This window comes from Phodopus roborovskii, unplaced genomic scaffold, assembly GCF_943737965.1.
Source record: "Phodopus roborovskii unplaced genomic scaffold, PHOROB, whole genome shotgun sequence".
NCBI lineage: Eukaryota > Metazoa > Chordata > Mammalia > Rodentia > Cricetidae > Phodopus > Phodopus roborovskii.
This window is the reverse complement of record NW_026126480.1, coordinates 28,758,654-28,783,992: the sequence shown is the minus strand read 5'-3', so window position 1 is coordinate 28,783,992 and position 25,339 is coordinate 28,758,654. Positions and strand designations below refer to the sequence as shown.

The window sequence follows — 25,339 nt, the reverse complement described above, 5'->3', positions numbered from 1 at the left end:
GGAGTGAGGTATGGACCAGAAGAGACAGATAGAACTCCATGTTCAGTTTCAAATTCTGTATTTTACTATAGGAGGTGAAACTTAGTTTATGAAGTGAAGAGTGATGGAACCATATTACTGCTGGTTAAGAAGCCATTTGTATCACATTATTTGAGAAACTGATGAGGTGGGGAATAATTGGAACAATAAGACAGCTCCCCCCTTTTTTTCCTAAGTGCTGGGAGTGGAGAAGGGGGTCTCAAATCTGATCTTAAGAACAAGTTCTTGAGAAGTGAAATTGAGCTTTCTGTCCACAGAATTCAGTTTCCTTTGCTATTTAACATTATTTGTCAGAATTGTATAAATAGGATTTGTTGAGCATAATTGTGCTAGGGCAAAAACCAAGCATTCTTGGTTCATGAGTTAGTGCAGTAAGATGACAGACTAGTGCCTTGTGCATTGTGAGCACTCACATTTGTCTTAGTTACTCTTCTGTTGTTGTGAGGAGATAACCATGATGAAGGCAACTTAAGAAAGCATTTAACTGGGGGCTTGCTTACAGTTTCAGAGGGTTAGCTCCTGATTGTGTCCAGGGAGCATAGATAGTGGCAGGCAGGTATGTTGCTGGAGAGGTAGCTGAGAGCTCACTTCTGATATGTAAATTATAGACAGAGATAGAGACTGGGCCTGGTATAGGTTTTTGAAGCCTCAAAACTCACCCCCAGTGACACACCTTCTTCAACAAGGCCATACTTCCGAATCCTCCCTAAATAACTCACCAACTGGGGACCAGGTATTCAAATACATAAGTCTATAGGGTACATTCTTACTCAAACCACCACACTATCAGTGGTTCATCAGCAGGTACATAGCAAACAAACACTTGCTGTATGGTTAAGAATTGAGGAACACAGATAAAATTTGTGCTGTTTGGAGATTCAAACAAATCAACAAATGAGACCAGGCTCGTGTTGCAGTCCTGTAATCCTAGCATGTGGGAAGCTGAGGCAGGAGGGTCATGAATTCAGGGTCAGCCTGGGCTCTTAATTATATCTATGAAAGTAAATCTAAAACAAACAAACATACAAACAAAGCAGCTGGGCATTATGACACACACCTTTAATTCCAGCACTTGGGAGGGAGGCAGAGAAAGGCAGATCTCTTGAGTTTCACCCTAGCCAAAGCTACGTCAATAATACCTTGTCTCAAAAAAGCAAAACAAAACAAAAGACAAAATAAATGAAAATCCACACTATGGAAATGAAGAAAACCAAGACAAAACAAACAAAAGTGTTGCCCCAGATTAGAGTACAATGACATATAGAAATGTTGAATCTATCTCAATATTTGAACTGGTATGAAATGATCTTTTGATTTTTTCCCCCAAACTTAAGGTGAGAAAATGAGGTGCAAGGTGTCTGTGGAGATATGTAAGCTCAGTTATTTTTCTTTTTTAAAGACAACTTATTTGTTATGTATACAGCCTTCTGCCTGTATGTACTATGAAAGCCAGAAGAGGGCACCAGATATCATTACAGATTTTTGTGAGCCACCATGTGGTTGCTGAGAATTGAACTCAGGACCTCTGGAAGAGCAGAGTCATCTCTCCAGCCCAGCTCAGTGTCTTTTCATACAAAGCATGTCCTGTTCTTTCTAGAAGGCACAGGTAGGAGGACTTTCAGGAGTGAAGGGATTGGACATGGTTCTTGAAGTACATGCAAAACTGACAGTTTTGAAAGTTGCATGCAACTCATTGAACCCTCTGTTACTAGATGCAAAATGTGTGTGCACTTATATATACAGTTTATTCTAGGTCCATAGCTGCCCTCAGGTTCTCCAGCATATTGATGACCAGAAGAAAGAGCTGTTGGTTCTACTGCTTTGCTTTGGAGTTTTCTCGTGTTGGATTTTCCTAAAATAGGGTATGCCAGGGCAACTAAAATAGACAGTATTGTGGCAATTTGGGCAATAAATAGACTATAACTGAGTATCCAGCCTTCTTTTGTTTGTTTGTTTTTTGTTGTTGTTGTTGTTGTTGTTGTTTTGAGATAGGGACTCACTATGTAGTCTTGGCTAGCCCTGAACTCATAGAAATCCACCTCTCTCTGTCTCCTGAGTGCTGAAATTAAAAGCGTGTTCTACCATGTCCAGCAAGAGACACCTGCAGTACATGTGGCTTGTTGCTTTCTATTATATGTTGGACTTTGTTGATTTAAGTATCCATTTATCTATATGCATATTAATACATCCATGTGCCATATAAGCAGTTGTGAAAATAGCTGTTAAGAAAATAAAGCAGAAACAGTTTTAACCCATGTATGTTGGATATGTATACATAGTATGTTTATATATGTATACATTCACACACACACACACACACACACACACACATAACCCACACTGTGTTTGTGTGTGTGTGTGTGTGTGTGTGTGTGAATTCTTCCTAAATTGGCACTTAAAGAGAAATTGTTTGGGTGATAGTAATTGAAACCAAGAATTCTGGTCATGTCTGGCTTTTCACTTCCATAGGATATGGTTTAGAGTGAGCTGGAAAAAGCTCACTCTATGTCATTATTGTACAAATACTTCAGGAGTGTTTGCTTTACACCTCATCACATAATGCCTGACTGTTAGGAGGGTTCTTCCTTGGGAATATGAAAGTGAGAGAAATGTTTCTTCAATAGAAGACAGGAGTAAATACTCTGTAACTGTGTATTTGGGGCAGAGCTGAGATAGTTCTTTTAGCTTGTTAGTCATACCATCTTATATAAATAGTGCCCTAATGGCTCACCTAGTTGTAATGGAATTTGTCAGCTTTCATGGGCCAGGGATCATTGCTCCTGTTGTTCAGCTGAGAGTACCCATGACATGTTGGGTTGAAATTGTGACCCTGTAAGCTGGTCCAGGAACACAAATCAGGAAGTCTAAGCATTGGATCTTCCTTTCTGTGCTACTTAAGTAGGAGATCTGAGAAGCATTAACTGTCTTTGTAAGAACTCTTTCAGTTCTGACATCTAGAGAATGTAAAAGGGAATTTACAGACTGGTGTCTTCATGAAGGTTATAGGCTTTGATCTCCATTCCTGAAGCTAATGGATTCTGGGTATAAATGATGTATTCAAAACCCAGTTTGTAATTTTTCAGTATTGCTTTCCACCTAAGAATCTTATTCTTGAGTTCTGTATGCATTAGATTTGAAACTCAGCTGGTAAAGAGTGTCTGTTTAATCTTCACATCTATACCTGTTTGGCTGTGGTATGGTGACCATTTTCAGTGGTTGGCTTTGGTGCCTGTGTGCCCTTGGTAACAGTCATTGAAGTCAGGAATGTATAAGGTAGTGGTGGGCCTAAGGCATATGTTCTACCATGAATCCCACATACACAATCTTAAACCAGGAGTTGGGAAAGGGAGGTGGGGAACTACTTAGTGGAGCTTGGGCATTTATCTGATAATGAGGCTAGATCTGGTGGGGAAGCATACATGGCTCTGTTGTGTTCTGTAATGTCCTTTGATTCAGTCTACAGCTCACAAGCCTGTATGACAAGTCTGTGGGCTAAATGCAGCCCATTTGCTGCTTCCAAGGCTCCACAACCCCATGTGCAGGTGAGTCACTCTGGCTCTGGTTAGTTTAAGAGTCAGATTCTCAGCCCAGTGCTAAGAGGATGAAGACACATTAGACTTTCAGATGGAGGGTGGAAAGGGTAAGGTTTGTCTAATACTTAAAAAAAAAAATACATTGAGGAAATTCAGATGAAATTAAAAGATGATCATTTGATGAACTTCTTGATTCTTGTACTCACAGAAAACCTGACACTTCTTTATTTGCTGCCTGGATAGTTTTCTTCAAATATAACATCTTCCATGCTTTTGGTAAAGTCTCTTCTTCCTCCCTCTCTCCCTCCCTCCTTCCCTCCCTCCCTCCCTCTCTCCCTTTTTTTTTTTTTTTAAAGGGAAATTGAATTGACAAAAACAGTATGTTAAAAGTATGTGTCCATTGCTAGAATAGATTTTATATAAACATTTTTTGTATGTTCTTTGATCCATTAATTTCCTGTCTTAGGATTTATTCCCAGGAAATAATTATTAATGTTCTGATTTTAACTTCATTTTCTATTTATTACCATAGTATGTCTAGAATAGTGAATTATGGAGGGCAAGTTAGCATCTGAGTAAGATGTTAAGACAACAAATCATGGTGCCGGTTCATTGAGATACTAAGTTGTTTACAGTGTTTCAGCACAGGGAGTCTCAGTCTCTTTGTTCCCACTGGAACAGATTGAATAGTTTTGTGCCATCTGGAGCATTTGTGGCGATAACAATATTTAAAATTTTTGTTGAAGGGTTAAGGTGGTAGCTTAGTTACTAAAGTGCTTGCTTTGCAAGCTTGTGGACCTGAGTTCAATAACCCCAGAACCCATGTGAAATTCATTGACACTCACACCCTCCCCCCCCCAAACACACACACAGACTTGTCTGCATTTTCTGGACTTACTAGAATATATAGTACTTTTGATTTGGCAGAAGCTATGGGCATTTATGACCAAGTTACTCATGTGGTTAAAAGGAAGAAATCTTTTGCTGTGCAGGTCTTCCGTCCCTCTTCCTGTCTGCTGCACATCAACAGTCAGCCTCCATCATTGGCTTCTAGGAAGAAGTTGGTATATGTGGTCTTATAATGGATTTAGATTTTCTTCATAAAGAGTGAACTAGCATTGGGAAATTGATCAGTACCATGTAATGGATTTCAGCCTTACTTAGAAACCACATGACTCTAGAAACCGCAACTGTATATTGGTGATCATTCAAGTATTCCTTTAAGGCATTTGCAGGCACTCATTTATCATTTTTGTTGTATCAGGTTTTTTCCTCACCTTTTGACTCATTTCACAGTTTCTTTCCTTTTATGAAATGCAAAACTCTAATGTCATCTTCAGTTAACTACCTTTCAGCTAAATTCCTTAGAAGGTGGCCAGAAAGTGAACAGTTTGTGTGGTAATTGGATGTTTGAGGACTAATTAGCTATGATCTGCCGACCTCCTGGGTGTCAGAGAATTAATGTCCAATCAGCAGTCCACCTTCAGTGAGGTACTGAAGTTCCACCCCAACCAAGCAAGGAAACAAACTGCATACATAGAGCCAGAGTGTATCAGGCATGCCATTCTCATTACAGTACCAGGGAGTACAAACCCAAGACAGCCTTTTGCCTTTAAACAAGGAATGTCATTGGGAAAGCAGAGGGGTGGGGTGGAGGGACTGATGACAAAGGAGTGACTGTTACAGTTGTCTCCATAGCTCATCCATTTGAATATTTGGTCCCCAGCAGGTGGCAATGACTAGGGAGGTTGTAGAACCTTTGGGACTGTGGTCTCTCCAGCAGGAGGTGGTCCCTGGGGGCAAGGCTTGAAGGTGATATGTGCTCTGGATTCCAGTCTAATCTGCTGCCTCGTCTGCTAACATGTGAGGACTGTGGCCTTACACTCCTGCTGCAATGGTGGACCATATCTTCTGGGACAGCCAAAATAAATCTTTCATCTCATTACGTTCCTTCTTTAGGTATTTGGTAGAACCAACTAGAAAAGAAAGTAATACAGTGGCCAATGTAGAATAGAAATTCATGGCCTTCCTAATCATGCCCCCTTTGCACACATGGGGTAGTTAGACCTGCTTTAGAAGAGTCGTGATGGAGGAAAGAAACAAAAAACCCAATTGTGGGCCCAGAGAAGGCCCAGTTTGGGTTATTTTGGGTAAATATGCAGCTCAGTTCTAAAGCATAGAGAGCTTCATTATTTCCTTTTGGAAAGTTTATGTGGCGTGTGTCTGTGTTGACTTGCTTGTAATTGGCAAGTAGCCTTTCAACTAGCCAGCAGGAGCAGTTGTAGTCCTCAGGCCTTAAATAGATAGTCTCAATAGTATCTAGTCATGAACTGCTTAACTAAGGGATGAATTCTGATTGAGTTTGTCATTGTGTGGATGCCATTGAGTGTCTTTACACATAGGTCATTCACTTCATGTGATATCTTGATATAGTTAGGGGAGATGGTATATATAACATGTATGAGCTTGCTGCCAGCCAAACAGCATGCTATTTTACAGTAACCTTTTAACACTAAAAAGGTAGCATTATAAATACATAGCCCTTTTTATTAAATATACCATTCATAATTGTATGTGCTGGGCTGAGTGGTGGTGGTGCACACTTTTGATTCCAGCACTTGGGAGGCAGAGACAGGCAGATCTCCGTGAGTTCAAGGAAGGCCATACTGGTCTACAGAGTTAGTTCCAGAACAGCCTCCAAAAGCAATACGAGAAACCCTTCCTTGGGGGGGAATAATCAAAAAAGAAAAAAGAAAATTGTATGTGCTGTCTTTTTTTACAGCCAGCAGTATAGGGTACATCTCTGTGCCAACACCATCATGAATAAGTGAACACTTTCTTCACTGCACTGGGTGGCTATGGTTGCCTAAAAACTGTGCTATGATCTTATAGGACCACCACTGTGACCATTGTCCAATACTGATGAAAATATCATTGTACAGTAAGCAATTGTATTTCAAGTGTGACACCTAAGGACCAGTGACAAACTAATAAAAATAAATGACTGTGCCAAGCTGGGTGGTGCTAGTTATGTGACCCCAGGTTACTTTCTAGATATATAACTAGTATGTATATTTCCTTTTAAAAATATTCTTTCCTTCCTTCATGCCTCTTTCCTTTTGTACTTTTGAGATTGGTTGATGTAGCAAGTCCTACCCAATCCTAACTAGAGCTGCAGTTTTAGTTTGCTAGTGTAGGGCATTTTAGAACAAAGACACCTTTAAAAGCATGAACATAGAAACAAAAAGGGTTTTGTTTGCTTTGGTGTAGGAAACTGCTTTCCCCACTAAGTAGCTCTGGTAAGACCTAATCTTTGAAGGTGATCTTCAAGCCCTAGTTCCAGGTTAGATGAGCAGTCCCCTCCGTCTTTTCTCATTGTGTCTGCAGGTTTCTACCAGTCATTTACAATTGAAGTGCCCACTTGTCAGTCTTTTGAAAAGGTTACTCAGAACCTGTAGCTGCCAAGTGGGACTGGGAGTCTGTCCCTTATAGCCTCTGGCTGCTGTAGAAAAACTGAACATTTCATGTACTCATGTTCTGTTCTTCAGTGTCTGACGTATTTAGTGAGAAGTAAGACCATGGACCCAGCTAGTTCCACAAACTATTTAGATAGAAGTTGGAAACATGAATTTTACATTGCTATTATGTAGGAATGCCAGTGTGTGTTGGTAGCTTCTTGCTGCAGAATAGACCAACTCCAGATGGGAACAAATGGAAAATGGAGAAAGGCATTGGGTTGTTCCCTTCTGTCAAGGCAGTCTTAGGTCAGATCTAATATCACTTGCTGATACTGGTTTTTTTTTTTTTTTTTTCTTCTTTTTTTGGTATATATTCACCTCCTGCATTTTAGCTCATCATTTCATAGGCACCCTTTTAGCAGCCAACACTTCTTCTGAGCAGACTTTCTGACCCAGTCAGCTACATCAGGGCTGCTTACCATGGGGACTGCTTACCATGAGTCAGGGTCTTATTGCTGACCCTCAAGATTTCAAACCAGTGGAAGGCTGCAAACTGCATGGTATCTTATCACCCATTGTTCAGATTGGAGTCGGCTATTTTTTCTTCTTTTGGGTTTGGTTGTGAGAGTATGAACAAGAAGGAGCAAGAGGAAAGGTTCTTTAAGAGGGTTCCAGATCCTCACCTTCATTCTCTTTTAAATGGTGAAAATCAAAGGTAGCCCCAGAATATTATACATTGAAAAGACAATTCTAGACCTCTTGTTTTAATGTTTGAGTCACAGAAACTCAGAGAGGCCACATGATTTGTTGGAGGGATACAGTGCTTATGGCAGCCCCAGATGAAACTCTGAAATGTCCTCAGAATTTACTCTGCATATTGACTCAACCTCTGGAATACACTGAAGTGTTGATAAAGAAGGTTTTCTTCTTGGGGCATTGTCATCTTAGTCTGGCATGCCTTGGCACACATCGTATCAGAGAAGAGTAAGCAAGGCCAGCAAGCCAGAGATCAGGATATCCATCTAAGTGTATGGAGTCAAACTGGTTATCTCAAGCAGACTCCCTGAGTTTTATTTACTTCTTTTATAACATGAAGAAAATACTATTTAATTTACAGTTCACATCATTCTCAATGAATAACATGCAGTGCTTTTTGTAGGTGCTGTGTTTGGGCATGTGTAAAGGTCAGAGGTCAATGTCAGGTGACATTCTTCACCATATTTTCTGAGTTAGGGTCTATCACTGAACCTGGAGCTTATTGCTTCACTTAGGCTGGCTGGCCTGTAAGCCCCAGGAAGCTTCTTTATCCCCCAGCACTGGGGATTTAGACATGGACTACCATGCCCAGCTTTTACATGGGTGCTGGGGATCCAAACTGAAGTCCTCATGTTTTTGTGGCTGGCACTTTACTGATGGGCCAGTCTCCCCAGCTCCCTGTAATGATTTTAATTAACACAGACCAATCATAATGATCTTCTCTCTTTCCATTTCCTGCCAATTGCCATCCAAGAACCCAGACAAGACCTATCTCTCTATGAAGTCTTCTCGGTGAAGTTTGGCAGATCGGTTTTATTTTACTCTCTCTCTCTCTCTCTCTCTCTCTCTCTCTCTCTCTCTCTCTCTCTCTCTCTCTCTGTGTGTGTGTGTGTGTGTGTGTATATATGTGTGTGTGTGTATGTGTGTGTATTAATATTATTATATTTATTCTTAACATAAAAGCTAGAGCAATTTACTACTTATTTGTGTTATAAAAGTGCAACTGTAGCCCCAGGCTCTTAGTTATTATGAGTCCCTCTCAGGTTTTCTTTATAGTTCTCTTATTTCCTCCTTTTTCCTGTGTCCCTTTGTGCCAGGTCTCAGTGTGGGTTGGTCTCCACTGTGGATCAGCTCAGCAGTCAAGAGTAAGTCACTTGAAGACAGGCTTGCCTGGTTGTTACCTCATGGAACTACTAAAGAGACAAGACAGGCTCTGCTGGAGCTAGAGCGCCTCCAGGGACCCCAGGCCTCTAAGGACTGCCCTCAGGGCCTAACAGCGTCTGCTTCAGGCCTGAAGCCGGGCTGAGCTGGGCAGGCAGCCAAGCTTTTCCTCAGGAATAGCAGCCAGGGCTGGCACAAAGGAAGGAGGGTTCTGGAGGCTGGTGTGCAGAGAAGGGAGGGAAGGAGTCAGAAACAGCTGGAGCTAAGGTTGAAGGAGAAAAACTAGGGACTGATCCTGATCCAGTGTAAGCTGAACAAGTTCCTGTCTGGTAAATAAATAGCCCAAAGGAGTATAAAGGCTTAGAATATGTTTCCCAGGTAGTGTATGTGCGAATAGTTCCACTTCTCCACTTTTCCTCCAGTCCTTCTCCCTCCTCTCCTTGTCCTTGGCTCTGTTTGACCCATCTGTGTCATACAGCTAAAGCAGTAGAGCAGTCATTTATGAGACATATTTGACTTGTCATGATAGAGCTGGACTAGCTACTGAAGAACTCTTCCTGTGGTAAAGGAAGCGTGAGTCTGCCAGTGACTGTGATAGCAGTAATAATAATAATTACACAGAGAGGCGGACACTTCATTGAATGCTCCTATGCACCAAATACATGGATTAGCTCATTTCCTCTTCTCAACAGTCCTCTGAGGTGCAGTGGGATGAGTTGTTGACAGGTTTGGTTAATAGATGCCATCACTGTGATTCACTCAACCTCTCAATTATTGTACTTTTTCCCTAGATAGGCTCCTTGACCTCAGTGAGCTGCCATTTAATTTCCCAGAACTCAGGAGTTATTTCACAGAGCTACATTTCTATAAGGTGGTTACAATATACTAGCAAATAGAAAGTGATATTCATTACTAATAATTATTTTGTTTTTGGAAATGTGACACTAGGGTGTCTCGATTGTGCAGAAGCTGTCAGCAGGTGGCAATGGGAGTGAGGAGAGTCACCTGGAAAGGTACCTCCATTAACAGTTTAGTTGCCTTGAAAGCTAGAGATCCTGTCTTTGCAGACCTGCAGAAGTGGATGAAAAAGGAAAGGGAAAGCCTGCTTCAGGTTAGAAGCAGGGTATGCCTGATAATTTCAAGTGCTCACACAGGCACAGCTTGATTTTATTGAGGATCAATCCCAAGGAAATCACTTTCTGTAGAGAACCTGGTTCTCCTTGTGTTGATGCTTTGGAGCTTTTGAATATAGTCAGTGATGTGGTGTGAGCCTGTTTTTATTTTTTGAGACTGGGTCTCACTATGTAGCTCAGGCTGATCTTGGGCTCACAGAGATCCACCTGTCTGCTTCCCAAGCGCTGGGATTAAACACATGCATTATTGTGCCTGACCTTTTATTATTACTATTGTTAATAATATTTTAAAACTATTTGTGTGTATGTATACTCATGTGCTATGGCTTATGTGTGGCAGTCTGGGAGAACTTTCAGAGTCTGTCCTTCCCTTCTACCATATAGGTCCTGGGGATTGATCTCAGATTGCCCCTAACCTGGTGGCAGGCACCTTGAACACTGAGCCGTCTCAATAGCTCTTGTGAGACTGTTATTTAGAAGGACTTGAGCTAATGACTTTAGGGTAGGGCTGGCTGTATGTACCAGATATTATTATCTACATTTCTTGATTATATACAATAACTATGTGGGTAGATTTTTGGGAAATTCAGCTAGTCATAGAGCTAGGTTTCAGGTTTATGGCTGGGGCTTTCACCACACTGATGTGGTGGAGCAGGTCTAGGGCAAGTGGACCAGTTCTAGCATATCTCCTTCCTTCCTGGGATGGGGAGCAGTGATCCCAAGGGCATTGTCCTTGTTGGAAACATGGCAGCTGGACTGGTCTAGTCCTGGGGAAGGCAGTGCTAAGGATGTCTTTGATCATGCATGCAGACAGTGTGGTGTTCTTTCTGGTGGCTGATGGGTAAGATTTGCAATTCTATGGTTGCTGTATTGTTGCTCCTGAATATTATTCAGTGTACTGTTCCATGATCCTTTGCCAGATGTGGGCTCAATTGTACAGGTCATGGTTTCTTGAATAAAAACATTCCAAGCTCTGTTTGTTCTGTGATGTTGGGTAAATTTACTACTGTATGTATGCAGAGCCTCAGTTTCCATATTTTTAAATGAGGTTGTTATGAGGAGGGCACATGAACTAATAATGTTCTTAAAGTGCTTAGTTAGTATAGAGCTTGGCTCTCTATCTAATGCTCTATAATTGACTGCTTAGCCAGCGGTCAGTGAGACCTTCAGCTTTGAAACTGAGGAAGGTTCTGTCACCTTCTTGAACACAGGGCTGGTTGCTGTGACTGGGTCTGGAGAAGCCCAGAAAAAAAGAGAAATCAAAGAGTAATCCAGGAGGAGTACACACCAGCAATACAGGAAAATACTGGCTCTAACTTGAGACCACTACTCCATCCCACTAGAATGGGAACCTTTCAAAGAAAGGAACTATGATGGAAGAAAGCTGACCTTGTAATCACTGGGTGATTGATCATCTGTCGACATTGATTTCCCTCTCTTTTTCTCATCTGCTGAGCATGTTAAAAGCCTTCAGGTTTCAACTGGTTCCGCTGTTTCAGGTCATCAAAAGATGCTTTTACATGGAGACCCAGCAGAGTAAATGGGATTTAGGCCTCTATGGGAGCCCCATCTGTTCTGTCTTTACCTTTAGGCCTTGGTACCAGGCTTTGGAGGGAGCTGCTGTACTGAAGCATCTGTCCAGTGGGGGTGGGGTGAGTGGCCTGGGTAGGTGGGTCAAACGGAGGGCAGGAAATCCTCTTATGGCTCCTGGTGCTGGGCCTCCTGCAGCAGGAGCTGAGCAGCAAACATTGGTGAGTCAGCGAGCCTGGGAATTAGAGTTGCCAGTCTGTGAGCATGTGGGGTTTGTGTAAGTTTGGGTCTTTTGTTTCTTTCAGCAATCCAGTCTTTAGAAACACAAATCTGGAAACCAGACCCTCCACATGCTACAGTCCTTCTTGTTTGGAGAGAATTTTGCTAGAACAGTTGCTTCTCTTATATGATGGTCTTCCAAGAATTAACCCCATGCCTTTTGAAATTTGAATAGGTTTCCCTTACAGCTTACTACATGCCCAAAGTATGAACAGCCTGTGAGCTGTGAGAAACCATGCCTGGGTCTGTCACTTTTCATATTCAAAGCACTTTTAAGGGTTTCTTTGTGTGTGTGTGTGTGTGTGTGTGTGTGTGTGTGTGTGTGTGTGTGTGTGTGTTTTAAAGCACATTGAAACTTCAGTTCTTTAGAGGGCATGTGTAGACATGTCTTTTGTTTCCGTGGGTGGAGAATAGGACACACCCTGATAGGAGTCTACCTTAACTACAGGAATGGTTGTGGTTTCTTTTAGGTGACTACACTCACGTCTTCCTTTTAGAGAAGGTAATTCCCAATTTATCTAAGCACTGTTTGGTAGAAGCTATTTTGTTTTTAATTTTTCAGAACTCCCCTTTGCCCCATTACCAGACTCTTAAGACCTCTGAATTTGTACCATGGAGGTCCATGGAAGCTCCTTAGAAGTAGGAGGTCCATGCTGGACTGACAATGATTTTTGTCTGGTGTCTGCTTTCTTTGGTACACTTCTGGCTTCTGATCCACATAGTAACTGTGCAGTGTTAGTGGTTGCCATTGTTCTAGCAGTTGGCAGAATTTTGCAAGTACTAAATTATAAATGGATTTTTTATTATAGAAACTAGTTGATGGTTAAGAACAAGTCCTGAGTAGATTGTATTACAGAAGTAACTTCTGCTTTTGCCACAAATTTCTAGCAGGTCATATAAAAATTAAGTTACAACAAATAGTACACACAGGGAAGAATTTGCTCAGTGTCAATGTAGCCATTTGATTTGGCAGTTCTGTGTCTTAGAGACACACCTAGGTTGGGAAAGTACCTGGAGTACAGGCTCCATATAGTTGGGTGGAGCAGGATGGAGCTAGGACAGTACACCTGTGTGAATCCAAAGAGATCAGACACATGTAGTTTTGACACTGTAACTCTTTACCTCACCGTTAGATCATTATGAGATTACAGGTGCTTGGGTATGGCACCTATTACACCAGAATCCAGCCTAACAAACCAAACAATGTATTTACTGGATTTATTTAAAGAACACAGGTAAGAGCTTACTTTCAGGAGCATGAGTGACCTTAAAGTAGCTAAAGCACCTTAGGTCTGAGGACTTCATGGAAGCTTCATTATGGAGTTTTGCTTTCAGTTAATTTTCTACTCCTTGGACAGCAAGAAGGAATGGCTGTTGTGAGCAGAGGTTCCTTTCACTCTCCTTGACTCCTACTGAGGAGTATCACCAGCTCCATCCTTCATCTGTTACCATTACCATAGACTTAGCTACTTCTGTATTGTTCTGCTCAATAAGTTACCATGGCTACCAGGCCAAGGTAATTTGTACTCCCAAGGTGTTGCTGTGTTATTCTTGGAAGAAAAGACATACTGTAGCAATCTTTGTTAAAATCTGAACATGTAGGTTATTAGGTGTAGAGTCAGGTGGTGAACTTCTGGCTTAACTCTGATCTAAGTAACTTTCTTAGTAAAGGCAAAAATTGACAAAACATATTTCCCCTGGAACACTCTGTCAGAGTGTAGTCTCTAATGTGTTCTGCACATGATCTGCCTTTTGTAACCAGTGTTACCTTAATGATTCTAGAAATTTCCTATGCTGGTTCTCCATATATCCCTTAGCCACCATTTCCAAGAGTAAGCCACAGAGATGACTTACAGGAGAGGTTATGGCGAGCTAGGGGCAGGGAGGGAGTGTCTTTCCCTTGGCTCATGGTTAGCTCAGTGAAATAAGTGGTTACTGGTAGAAAGTTCTGGAATATAGTGTCTATGCCCTACTCCTCTGCTTAGAGGTGACTACTTTGTAATTTCCTTCCAGATTGGCTGGCTCCTCTAACTGATGGCATGTTGAAGTACATGGGCCAGCAGCAGCGAGGGCATCTGATCCAGAGGGGGCCACTCTAGAGGCCAGGCCACCACCACCATGGGCCAGTGTGTCACCAAGTGCAAGAATCCTTCATCAACCTTGGGCAGCAAGAATGGAGACCGGGACCCCAGCAGCAAGTCACACAGCAGGCGGGGAGCTGGCCACCGTGAGGAACAGGTGCCACCTTGTGGCAAACCAGCTGGGGATATCCTTGTCAATGGGACCAAGAAAGCAGAGGCTACCACTGAAGCTTGCCAGCTGCCAACATCTTCTGGAGATGCTGGGAGGGAGTCCAAGGCCAATGCTGAGGAGTCTTCCTTGCAGAGGTTGGAAGAACTGTTCAGGCGCTACAAGGACGAGCGGGAGGATGCAATCTTGGAGGAAGGCATGGAGCGCTTTTGCAATGACCTATGTGTTGATCCTACGGAATTTCGAGTGCTGCTCTTGGCTTGGAAGTTCCAGGCTGCTACCATGTGCAAATTCACCAGGTTAGTCACAGATGCTTTCCTGTCAGATGAACAGAGAAGGAAATAAAGTGACATTGGGTACCAGCTAGGACAGAACTGGGGTGGCTTCACAGGTTTGGGGCAAGTGATCTCTCCTCCCTTTTCTGGCCATTTTCTCTAAAGCTTAAGTGTTCTGATTCAGATAACTACCTAGATTCTTCTAAGGAATTTTTTTTTTTTTTTTTAAACCATGTTCCTCCTGGTACTGAAGCAGAATTACTGAGTAGGTTTCTCAGTAAGTAAGACTCAGGGATTTGTATCTCCATAAAGCTTCTTTGTCTGACAATGTGCTATCCTGTTTTCCTCACAGAATAAAACACTGCCTGACTGATAGGTCACAGTTGAATTTATCACAGCACTAATAGGCAGCCTAACTGGGTACTGACTCTCTGCTTGAAGTTAAATAAGCAGTGTGAACCCTGTTGCTCAGTTGCTGCTCAACCCCACTGACAGCAGCTCAGAACTTGTCCCATAGTCCTTTACATGTCATTGACTCATTCGATATTTATCTGTAGCCTGCCAGTCACTTACGTTTCCATAGAGTAAGTTTCTCTGGGGATATGCCTCTATAGCCAGGCCTGTGTGCAGCGAGGACAGCTGGCCACAGTTACCAAGCAGGAGTTGTACAAATTGTCACAGTAATACATCCATATTAGGGTTGTTTGTATAAAAGGATATGACAGGCTATGGCTTCAAGAGTACAGGGTTATGAATAATAACTGACTTTATTTTTTGTGCTGTTATTATTGTTTTGTTTTTAAAGATGGGTTCTCACTATATAGCCCTAGTGGCCTGGAACTAGATATGTAGACAATGTGGTCTCAAACTCCAAGATCTGCCTACCTCTTGAGTGCTGGGATTAAAGGAATAAACCACCATACCTGCCCTGGAAGAACAGACTTCAAAACCCACCTGTCTGGCCCGCTCGGTAGATCAGATGCTTCACACTCCAGCAGCTTGTACATTCCCGGGGATGATAAATGTGAAACCCTGTTGTAAACTGCAAAGTGCTGTATACCTGTTAAAAATATATATGTAGCAGTGTGGTGTTACATGTTTATAAAACTGTCTCCCAAAAGAATGAGGCACAAGGGTAGAGAATTCAAGGCTAATTTGGGCTACATAGTGAGAACCCATCTCATAAAGCAACACAAACAAAAATAGTTAAAAACTTTTAAAAACTACATATTTTTGGTTTTGTGTATGTGTAAATGCACATGTGCCATGCTTTGAGTATGATGGGGCCAAAGGACAATTTGAGAGAGTTGATCAATCTTAGTGCAAGTATGTTTACCTGCTGAGCCATCTTGCCGGGCCCTCAAAGCCACATTTATTTGTTTGCTTTTTCCTCTCTTTTATCTGTATGTGTCTTTCCTGAATTGTATGTGTCTGCACTCTGTGCATGTCTCATACCCTTAGAGGCCAGAAAAGTATGTCAGATCCCTGAAACTGGAGTTACAGGTAGTTGTGAGCTGCTACCATGTGGGTTAGAGGAATTGAACTATCTATTATCCATCTATCCATCCATCCATCCATCCATCCATCCATCCATCCATCCATCCATCCATCCATCCATCCATCTTTGAGGCAAAGTCTGACTATACTGTGTAGACCAAGCTGGCTTTGAACTCAGAGATCCTTCCATCTCTGCCTCCCAGGGGCTGGGGGGGTTCAGCTGTTGTTACTGTGCTGTCTTGCCTCATCATACTCGGCATCGTTTTTTACTTATTAATCGTACTTTTTCCTACCTGTCACAGGAAGGAGTTTTTTGATGGCTGTAAAGCAATAAGTGCAGACAGCATTGATGGGATCTGTGCACGGTTCCCTAGCCTCTTAATAGAAGCCAAACAAGAAGATAAATTCAAGGATCTCTACCGGTTTACATTTCAGTTTGGCCTGGACTCTGAAGAAGGGCAGCGATCACTGCATCGTGAAATAGCCATTGCCCTGTGGAAACTAGTATTTACCCAGAACAACCCTCCTGTATTGGACCAATGGCTAAATTTCCTAACAGAGAACCCTTCGGGAATCAAGGGCATCTCCCGGGACACTTGGAACATGTTTCTTAACTTCACTCAGGTGATTGGCCCCGACCTCAGCAACTACAGTGAAGATGAGGCCTGGCCGAGTCTCTTTGATACCTTTGTGGAGTGGGAAATGGAGAGAAGGAAAAGAGATGCAGAAGGGAGAGGTGCACTCAGCTCAGGGCCCGAAGGCTTGTGTCCAGAGGAGCAGCACTGAGGATCTGCCTGCTGCCCTGCAGCCAAGTGAGGAATTGGACCTTTCTGGAAATTACTGAAGATCCGGATATTTTCTACTTTACACCTTTCTCTGCCTTGTATTTGAAAGGGCTCTAAAATGCTGTATCATGTTTTAGGCACTTTCTTCATTTTTTTTTTTTTATTTTATTTTATTTTTTTTTTTTTATTTTGGTTATTTCTTTCTTTGGGTGGGAAATCCCCCAAATATTTGAACCTGGCTACATGTTGTGTACCTTTTTCTTTTCTTTCTTTCTTTTTTTTTTTTTTTTTTTTTAAAGCCTTCAGATAGAATAAGCCTGCCATTTCTTGCACAAATTTTAGATTTGTTTTGTTTTTTTTTTTTTTTTTTTTTTTTTTTTTTTTTTTTTTTTTTGTGGGGGAGGGTATATGCCCGGGTGGGGAAATGGGACTGTTAGGTTGAATTAACATTACAAAATGATACAGTGCCAGATCTCAGTTTTGCATATTATTTTTCAGGGCAGGTCTGTACTGTGTGTAGTGCTGTTTACATGGTTGAATTTAGGTTGTAATAATTATTTTAAAAAATTTACACAGATATGAATAGCAGTGTTAACTGTTAGCCACATTGCATTAATTTCCAGACAGTTTGGAGCTCTTGGAGAGCCAGGGCCAAGGCCAGTCAAGAGCATTTGCAGTCTGACACACCACTCCATCCCTTTAAGCTAATTTATCCAAAGCCCTTACCTACCTTACTCCTTGCTCATTCCTTTGACCCATTGCATTTCATGTTTAATTTATCCATCACCATGCTGTACCTGTCAGTCAAGTGAGCAGTTTTGTTTTGTTAGAACACATTATACTGAAAACCACTTAAGCGTTGAATGCAGAGAAAGCAGTGCTACCTCAGTTTTGCTGGAAGTAGACTTCTTTGATAGTTTTCTTTGATGTTTTTGTATTTTCATGTCATAAGTGGAAATACTTTTTTTTTTTTTTCTTTTTCATTTGCCTTGGAGCCAAAGTTTCTGTTCCAGATGGTAAGAAAAGTGTGCCTGCCGGCCAGCTGACCTAAAGCTATGGCATGGAACTCTGCTTCAAACTTTTTTTTTTTTTTTTAGTTTTTGTTGAGTATCATCAGCTTACTTGTCTGGCAAGTGCAGAAGCTTGAGGCTGGCCTGAACTCTGCCAAACAAATTATCCAAGTGTATAAGTGTATTGAATCATTAAATGTGTACCCTCTCCCTCTTTGCTGCACCCATGTTGTCACTTAACCCCTAGGAGTTATTTATTATCTTTTTGTTAATGTCAAGCTCATTTGGGGTAATGTGATGACTGTTTAGGTTTACATGACCCTCTTCTCCTTCCCTTACCCCCAGATATGTATATATACATATATAAGATATGTATATATTTTACCTTTATAAAATATATATATATACACATATATGTATCTATATTCCTTTATTTGTCTGCTAAAACTGGCCATAAAAGAGGGAGCTGCCTTTGATCTGTGATTTAAGAAAATGCCAGGGAGCATCATAAATGGAGGCTATTGTATTATGAATTTGAACATTTTCACTAAAGCCAGCTTGAATGAATTTGCTCACAGGAAGGAGGAACCAGTTCTCGACTCCACATGTTCACTCTGCGAGGCCAGCTTTGGTCAAGTTGCCACCAGGGCCCAAGGAGATGACTCTGTCCTACCTAGTTCTACTAGAGGACCCTCTTGATAATTTCCATTAAAAAAATATCCTCAAAAAGTTGTACTGGAAGGTGGGTGGCAGGAGCTTGTACAGTTCAGCTTCCAGCACTTGGGAACAGATTTAAAAGGGAATCTTTTAATAAAAGTTACAAAAATATTTATACTCTTGATACAATGAAAAGTGTCTATTAAATACTTGGAATTTTCTTCCTTGATTAGTCTATCCCAAATCCTGGCTATATGTTTCTCACCATGGGCAAGAGTTGCATGCTTTGAGTTCTTTATGAGTCTTACAGCTCTGGGCTCCTATCTTTATAAAGATGATATTTAAGGAGATGACAGTCCTATTTCCTAAAATTGTTATTGACACAGGGAGCATTTTGTAGGCCTGACACTTGTCCTTTCTTGAGGGACAGATGAGAAACCTGAAAATCAATCACAGACTTAAGATAGTGATGGCAGGCTGAAGAGGCTGTTGGGCCAGATGTGCCCCATTCTTCTAGCCATAGTAAGACAGTCCTTCAGTGAGTATCCAGGGGCCCAGCAGTTTCTGAGGGCACAGCTACACTGCAGCCTTTGGAGAAGATCTCATCCAGCCAGTTGTTCCTAATTCTGGATTAGGTAGAAGTCCAATGAGGAAAGAAGTCGTGGAGTGTTCTAGGTAAGACTTTCTGTCCCAGATTAGAAAGGGTGTATATGGCAGGGAAGTGCCAAGAGAGGGAGGCCGTTGAGGGTTCCATGGACTGAAGGATTCCTTCTCCACTGGGTAAATTTTAACTGACTGCCGAGCTTCTCCAACCCCAGTCATTTAGAATTATTTGTGATTGTATTTTTAATGGTCTGTTGTTGAGGTACCAGAGAAAGGAGCAGTTAGAGAGGAACCTGGGGTTCTCTTTGCAGTAGTTTTTTTTTTTTTTTTTTTAACCAAGAGATTTACAGTGAGATGTAAGGTTTGTAGTTAACATTTCTGAGAAACAAAAGCCTCTGCTTCACTCACCTCAGATAGGCTTGCTCCAGCAGTGACTGCAGGTCAAATGTTTGCCCCTTAGGTAAGCCAGCTTTGTGACACTGGGGTGGTTGTGGGGAGGGGTGATATGTGGGTGCCATTTTTGAATTCTGCAACATCTAATCATTACTACACAGAATCTGTTGGAAAATTGCTTACTTTTGGTAAGTTTCCATGGTATTTCTTTAATTTATTAGTGAGCTGGTATGAGATAAAAGGTTGCTTTATGGATTCCTTTCCCCTAGCCTTGCCAAACTTGAATGTATCATTGTTAATGACACTTTGCTGTACTACTAGGGGTTGCCCCAGCAGCTCTCTTGACTGTGGCAGATGTGCCAACATGTGTGTTGGGTCCGAAAGTCTGTATAATACTCATCTGATAAAGAAAAAAAATCTCCAGAGCTAGCTGAAAATTCCAATTTCAGCCAGAGCTTTGGGCTAAGGGAAAGAAAATAGAAAATGTGCAAAGCAGTATTGTTCATATTGGATGGACGGACACAAAATAAAGAGTTAAGCTGCACACAGTATTAGTTTGAAACAGTATGGTCTTCTAGGGCCTGGTCTTCAGGCCAAATCAGGTTATGGGACTCCATTGATTAAGTACTTGGACCATTGGTGGGAAGATGCTGAAATAAAGACTAGTCCAAACATTAACAAAGCAAAAGATCTATATACTGGAATATATGGTTTGCTATATTTCAAGTGTGGTCTTTAGTGCAGCAGGCAGGCCCAGTTATACAGATACATAAGGGACAGAAAGCTACTACTAAAAAGTTCACTGGCCCCCTTTCTTTAGACTTATTCCATGTATGTTAAGGTGACTAGTGACGACCTGAACATCTTGGTAACTGACTAAGGTCTTACTTGGAGGACTCAGGCCATATTTAACTTAAATAATTGAAACGGCAAATTTATCAAAATATGTCAAATAGGGCTTTTTAAGGACCTGTGTCATTGATCTTCCCTTCTGGGTCATATAGAGGGAGGTTCTGGCCACTCCTCTTCAGAGTACATTCCTATGCTAAGCTGTAATAGCAGCCCATACCAGTTGGCCCAGGACTACATGCTGAGGATGCTTACCAGCCCTCCCCCCTTAAAAGTATGATGTTTGAGCATTGGGTACAGATGCTGAGATGGTTTGATTAGCTGAGTTCTGATTTTAGTGTTGGAGTGGTATATTCTGTTTCTCTTAGAAACCCAGCCTGCTCTCATAGATACCTATTTCCATCATGTATCTTGAGCATTGCCAAAAGAAGCCATTCAGCAGCTGCTGTTTTTCTCTCAGCATGAATATAAAATATCTTCCCTCTAATGCTGGTCCCCAGTCCTCAGAATCTGATTAACTGCTCTTCCCTGCTGCACTGAGTATGGTTCTAGGTTTCAAAGAGGGAATTTGAAGCAATAGGTAAACAGGCTGAATTGGTCTTACATATATCCTGTATTAAGCCGCTGAGGTGATGAGTCCACTGCTCATGTGACCCTCCACCTTTGTGGATCCCTCTTGGTTTGTGACCAGCATATGTTTCTTGAGGTTGTACAAACTTGACAAAAGTTAATACTTTTGTATTCTCTGCACTGTTGCACTCTTCAAATAGCCCCTTGAATATTAACTTGATATATACATTTTTGTCTTTGATGTCTACAGTATTTTTTTGTTTTTGTTGTTTTTTAATTTGAAGGTTATCTGCTGTTGGATTCAATAAATTTGTTTACCTGACTATTGATATTTCTGCAGAAAACAAAAAACAGTGAATTTATTCTGAGGCATAAGTTACCCACCTTTCCAGTGATGATGTTATTAACATCTTGGGAAAATGACCCATGTAGGATAGCAGCCCAGTTCCAAACACAAATGATGACCTCCATATACTGTGAATGCTTACATGCCCACTACTGAAATTGTTTTTTTTAAGTAATTCAATTCCCATGAGAAAAGTCAATCTTGAGCCCTGTGATAAATGTATGGCCCTATAGCTAATCAGGCTTGCAGTGATTGAGTTTACCTTTTATTCATCTGCAAAATAAAGTTATCTCCATCAGTGTTAGGTTTTAAGAAAAGGTTGTGAAATATCCATGATACCTCATAATGCCAACCATTCCTCTTAAGATTCTCCAAAGAGATGTTTGGTACACTGGGGGACAGGGTCAGAGTTTAGTGTATGGCATGACATTTGCTCTTTCATCACTCATTGCTCTCTAAAAGGGCTCAACTTTCTATTGTGCCAAATTGGGAGAAGAATGTAACATGAATAAATGACCCAAAGACTGATAATTGGGGTTCAAACTTCAAGCTGAAGTTTGGAAAAGCAAAGTAGCCAGCCACTAGCTCTTACCTACCTCAGGCTGAATGGGCTGATCCTTTCTCCTTGAGCTCTCACCAAGCCTCAGACTGTATGTATCCCCTCCTCAGTGTGACTGGAGAATGCTGAAGATTCTGCTTCTATCTTTTCTACCCCTCTATTGCTGGGATTAAAGGTGTGTGATCTGTTACTTTTATCTCATGTATCCCTGAGTGGCCTTGAACTCAGAGAGATTCCATCTGCTTTTTAATCCTGAGTCCTAGGATTAAAGGTGTGTGCCTGGCTTCTGTGGCTTGTGGCTGACTTTGCTTTCAGAATCTTTAGGCAAGCTTTAATAAATCATAATATATCACCACAGAAGAAAAATTTAACAGGAACTCTGAAGTAGCCATTTATTTCTTAAGTTCTAGACTTAAGACCCTCAGTTCATTTCCTGTATTTTCTGGTTATGGTATGTTTGAGAATAGTACTGACCAGACATCTTGCTCATTTCTCTGGTAGAAGTGTTGATGGTCCCTCAAAGGTTCCTAGCCTCTTGGTATCTCCTAAGATCTAGTAAGTACAGGATGGGGATCAGGGAACCATTTTCAGTTAGAAAGCTTGGTATTTCCTAAAATAAGTGTAGTTTTTACCCTTGCTTCACATTCCTCCCATTGACTCCTGGGTTTGTTATTTCTGTGCTTTGTCTCCTTTATTAATAAGCACAGATTGGAGAATAGCAGAGTGGAATGGAAGATGGCCAGTTTGGGTGCTCTTAAGAGTGCTGAACAGATTACAAGCAGATAAAATCCTGTTTTTAATTAAATGATTGACAAGTAGTTCTTATACAGTTTTCAGATGAGCATAATTGTACATGGAATGGACTTTTACCAAGGAAGTATGCTAAAAAGTAGTTCAGAGAGATGAATCTCTTCAATTCTTGTCTCTCCTATGAAGTTCTCAAAACATATAGCTGAGTTGGCTCTGGAAGTTATCTCTCTAGCTCTGGGTTTTGACCCAAATTATGAAAGAAGCAAAGGTACATAATTGGGTAAATTTATCTACATATGAGAGAAAAGTAAGTATCAGGAAGTATAGAGGTCAAATCATAGAGATATATAGGCCTTGCCATTGGTTGTTTACATTGATTTTAGGATCAATCAGTACTTTAAATCACAAGATTCCCATGCCTTAAAAAGCAAACTAGAAAGCAATTTTAAGACTGATGGAAGGATACCATATTTAATCCACAAGAAGTTCTTAAAAAGTCAACATGCAAAAGTAGTTGGCTTACCAAAAGCACAGACAGCAGATATATACAACTCATTGAAGAAAATCTGGCTAAAAAGCTTTTAAATAAGTTGGATGCCAGTCTAAATGGTACTCAAGAAAATATAATTAAACATGAAAACTGTTCCTTAATGTAACAAATTGGCAAAGATTTGAGTCAGAGTAAAATCTTTCTGTAGTTAAAAGAACTTTAAATATCAATATGCATTAATACAGTAACTTCTTTGCCAAGTATGTATGTGCAAGAATGAAACCTGCATCTTCAGAGTCAACAAAGTAGTGTTTTAGAAATTATGAATTATGATACAATATTATGCAGCTATTTTAAAATCTGAATAATGACCAAAAAATCTAAGCTTGTAAAATACTGGCAGTCATTACTTCTGGGTGGTGGATATAGCCTTAATTTTTCAAACTTATACTGACTTCCCTATTTATCTTATTAGATGCCATTTTCAGAGGTTCAAGGATATAGAAACAAACATGACATAATGTTCTGGGCACTAAACTCCAATATAGGCACAGAAGTTCAAAACCCAAATCAAGAGTTCTGTACAAACCTCCAGTTCCCTTTTCTCTTGGGGTTGTCGTTTCCCTAAGACTGCTCCTCAGGCAGCTGCCTTGGCAGCTCAGCATTGGCTGCCTAGAAGGGTGTGGGAGGAACAATGCACAAACACACTTATGAATGGAATGTGTGTTTTGCAAGAGGCCAAGTTGGCAGCTTTGGTTTCCAAAAGGTGGGAGCATCAGCTGGAAGAACACAGTGTGCATAAGTCTCAGAGGCTTAAAAGCTAGGTCCATTTCTTCAGTTCTGCAGTTGGGGCCCGGGGGGGGGGGGGTGCCTTATCCATGCTGAAGGAAAATCTTGCCCAGTTCAGAGAACCTCAATAGTTTCTTGCAACATTTTGCTAATTTAATCTTCCTCTCAACCAAGAAGTAGGTACTGATTTCCCCATTTTAAACAGTCTCGAGAAAATAGTTCACAGTCTTGACATTTTTCACAAGCCTCATAATTCTTAGAAGTATTTCCTCATCTTACACAGCTGTGGAAATGGACTCAGAATGACCCACCAGCAACAGAGCTGGAGTTCTACCCCAGGCCTGTGCGTGTCCACTAGAGGCACTGAATTTCAGGATAGGAACCTTAAAAGGTAGGTATCAGTTGAACCCCACTGCTTGAGAGCTTAGCTGGAAAGGAAACTCAAGTTGGCACAATACAAGTTTCCTCCTGACAGAGGTACTTCAGGAATCAGTGAGTTGATCTAAAATCAAACCCTGGTGCTTGGTTCCACTTATGCTTATGGCCCAATCTTACAGAGGCTTCATTTAAGGGCCCTATGTGCCCAACCCTAGTTAAGTTTCAGAATTATTTCTTTGCAAACTACAAAAGTAATGATACTGAACTTTTTTTTTTTTTTTTTTTTTTTTTTTTTTTTGGAAACAGGGTCTCATTATGTAGCTTTGGGTGGCTTGGAAGTCACTATGTAGATTGGCCTGGCTTTTCAAACTCTTATCTACCTGGCTCTGTCTCCAGAGTGGGTACACCACCAAGCCTGCCTGGTTTGTTTGTTTGTTTGTTGTTTTAAACAGATCATTACATGCATGACTGAGAACTCAAGTTTGTTTATCTCCAATGAGAATTCTGAAAGCTAGGTGCAGGCTTTGATACCAGAAGGCAGAGACAGGTGGATCTCGAGTTTAGGGACAGTAAAGTTTGCATAGTGTTCCAGGACAGCTAGGACAACATAGTAAGGCCCTGTCTCAAAAAGCCAAATAATTTTATTAGATACTAATATCTCTGTGCCTGGACTAACAGTATTTAACTTAAGTTGAGAAATCCAGTAATTAAAAAAAGCTGGGATTAACATGTACACAGCACACTTCTTCCTTTGTAACAACGCCGTGACATCTACTTTGCACTTTTTTGTACAAGCATCTTACTATTTTCAATTCTTCTGGTCGAACTGTAGGATCTGAGTGTAGAAAAGCAAGATTTTAGGTGTGACTGACAGATTAGTTCACTTTCTCTGGAGCATTTCATATGTACCAGATTTGCAATTGTGGGCCTGTGTCCCATCTTTCCAACAGTGTTACTAGCTAGTCACCTTAAATCTTAGCACTATTTTCCTGAGTTTCTAGTTTCCAGGTGGTGCCCTGGTGTGGTGGAGCCACCTGCTGGTGAAGGGTGATGCTGCAGCTGTATCCCAAGAAGGAATTCCCAATCATGGAAGTGTTTTAACTATAAAGCTGTTTTCCACTATCTTTGCTCTTGCCAGATGTTTAGTTCAGCCTGCTCCCTACCCCCTTTAACTTTATAATAGATGCCAAAGAGTAAACAGGTTAGCCAGTTACTTATAGCAATTTGATGAACTGGCTATATTTTCTTC

General features: G+C 41.1%; 1 protein-coding gene across 6 annotated transcripts in view; it reads left to right on the top strand.

Annotated features, from left to right (window-relative positions):
- Dcun1d3 (defective in cullin neddylation 1 domain containing 3) overlaps positions 1-16,830 on the top strand; it is a 37,731-nt gene extending 20,901 nt beyond the window's left edge. For 4 of the 6 annotated variants that reach the window (XM_051192811.1, XM_051192810.1, XM_051192815.1 and 1 more), the window contains exons 2-3: positions 13,903-14,438; positions 16,214-16,830. In XM_051192811.1, coding sequence (XP_051048768.1) covers positions 14,008-14,438; positions 16,214-16,697 — 915 coding nt within the window. In that variant the 5' untranslated portion in view covers positions 13,903-14,007 and the 3' untranslated portion in view covers positions 16,698-16,830. Of the gene's footprint in view, positions 1-8,883; positions 8,932-13,902; positions 14,439-16,213 lie in introns of all 6 variants that reach the window. The other 2 variants (XM_051192813.1, XM_051192812.1) reach the window with 1 other exon arrangement.
- Positions 16,831-25,339: the final 8,509 nt, after the last annotated feature.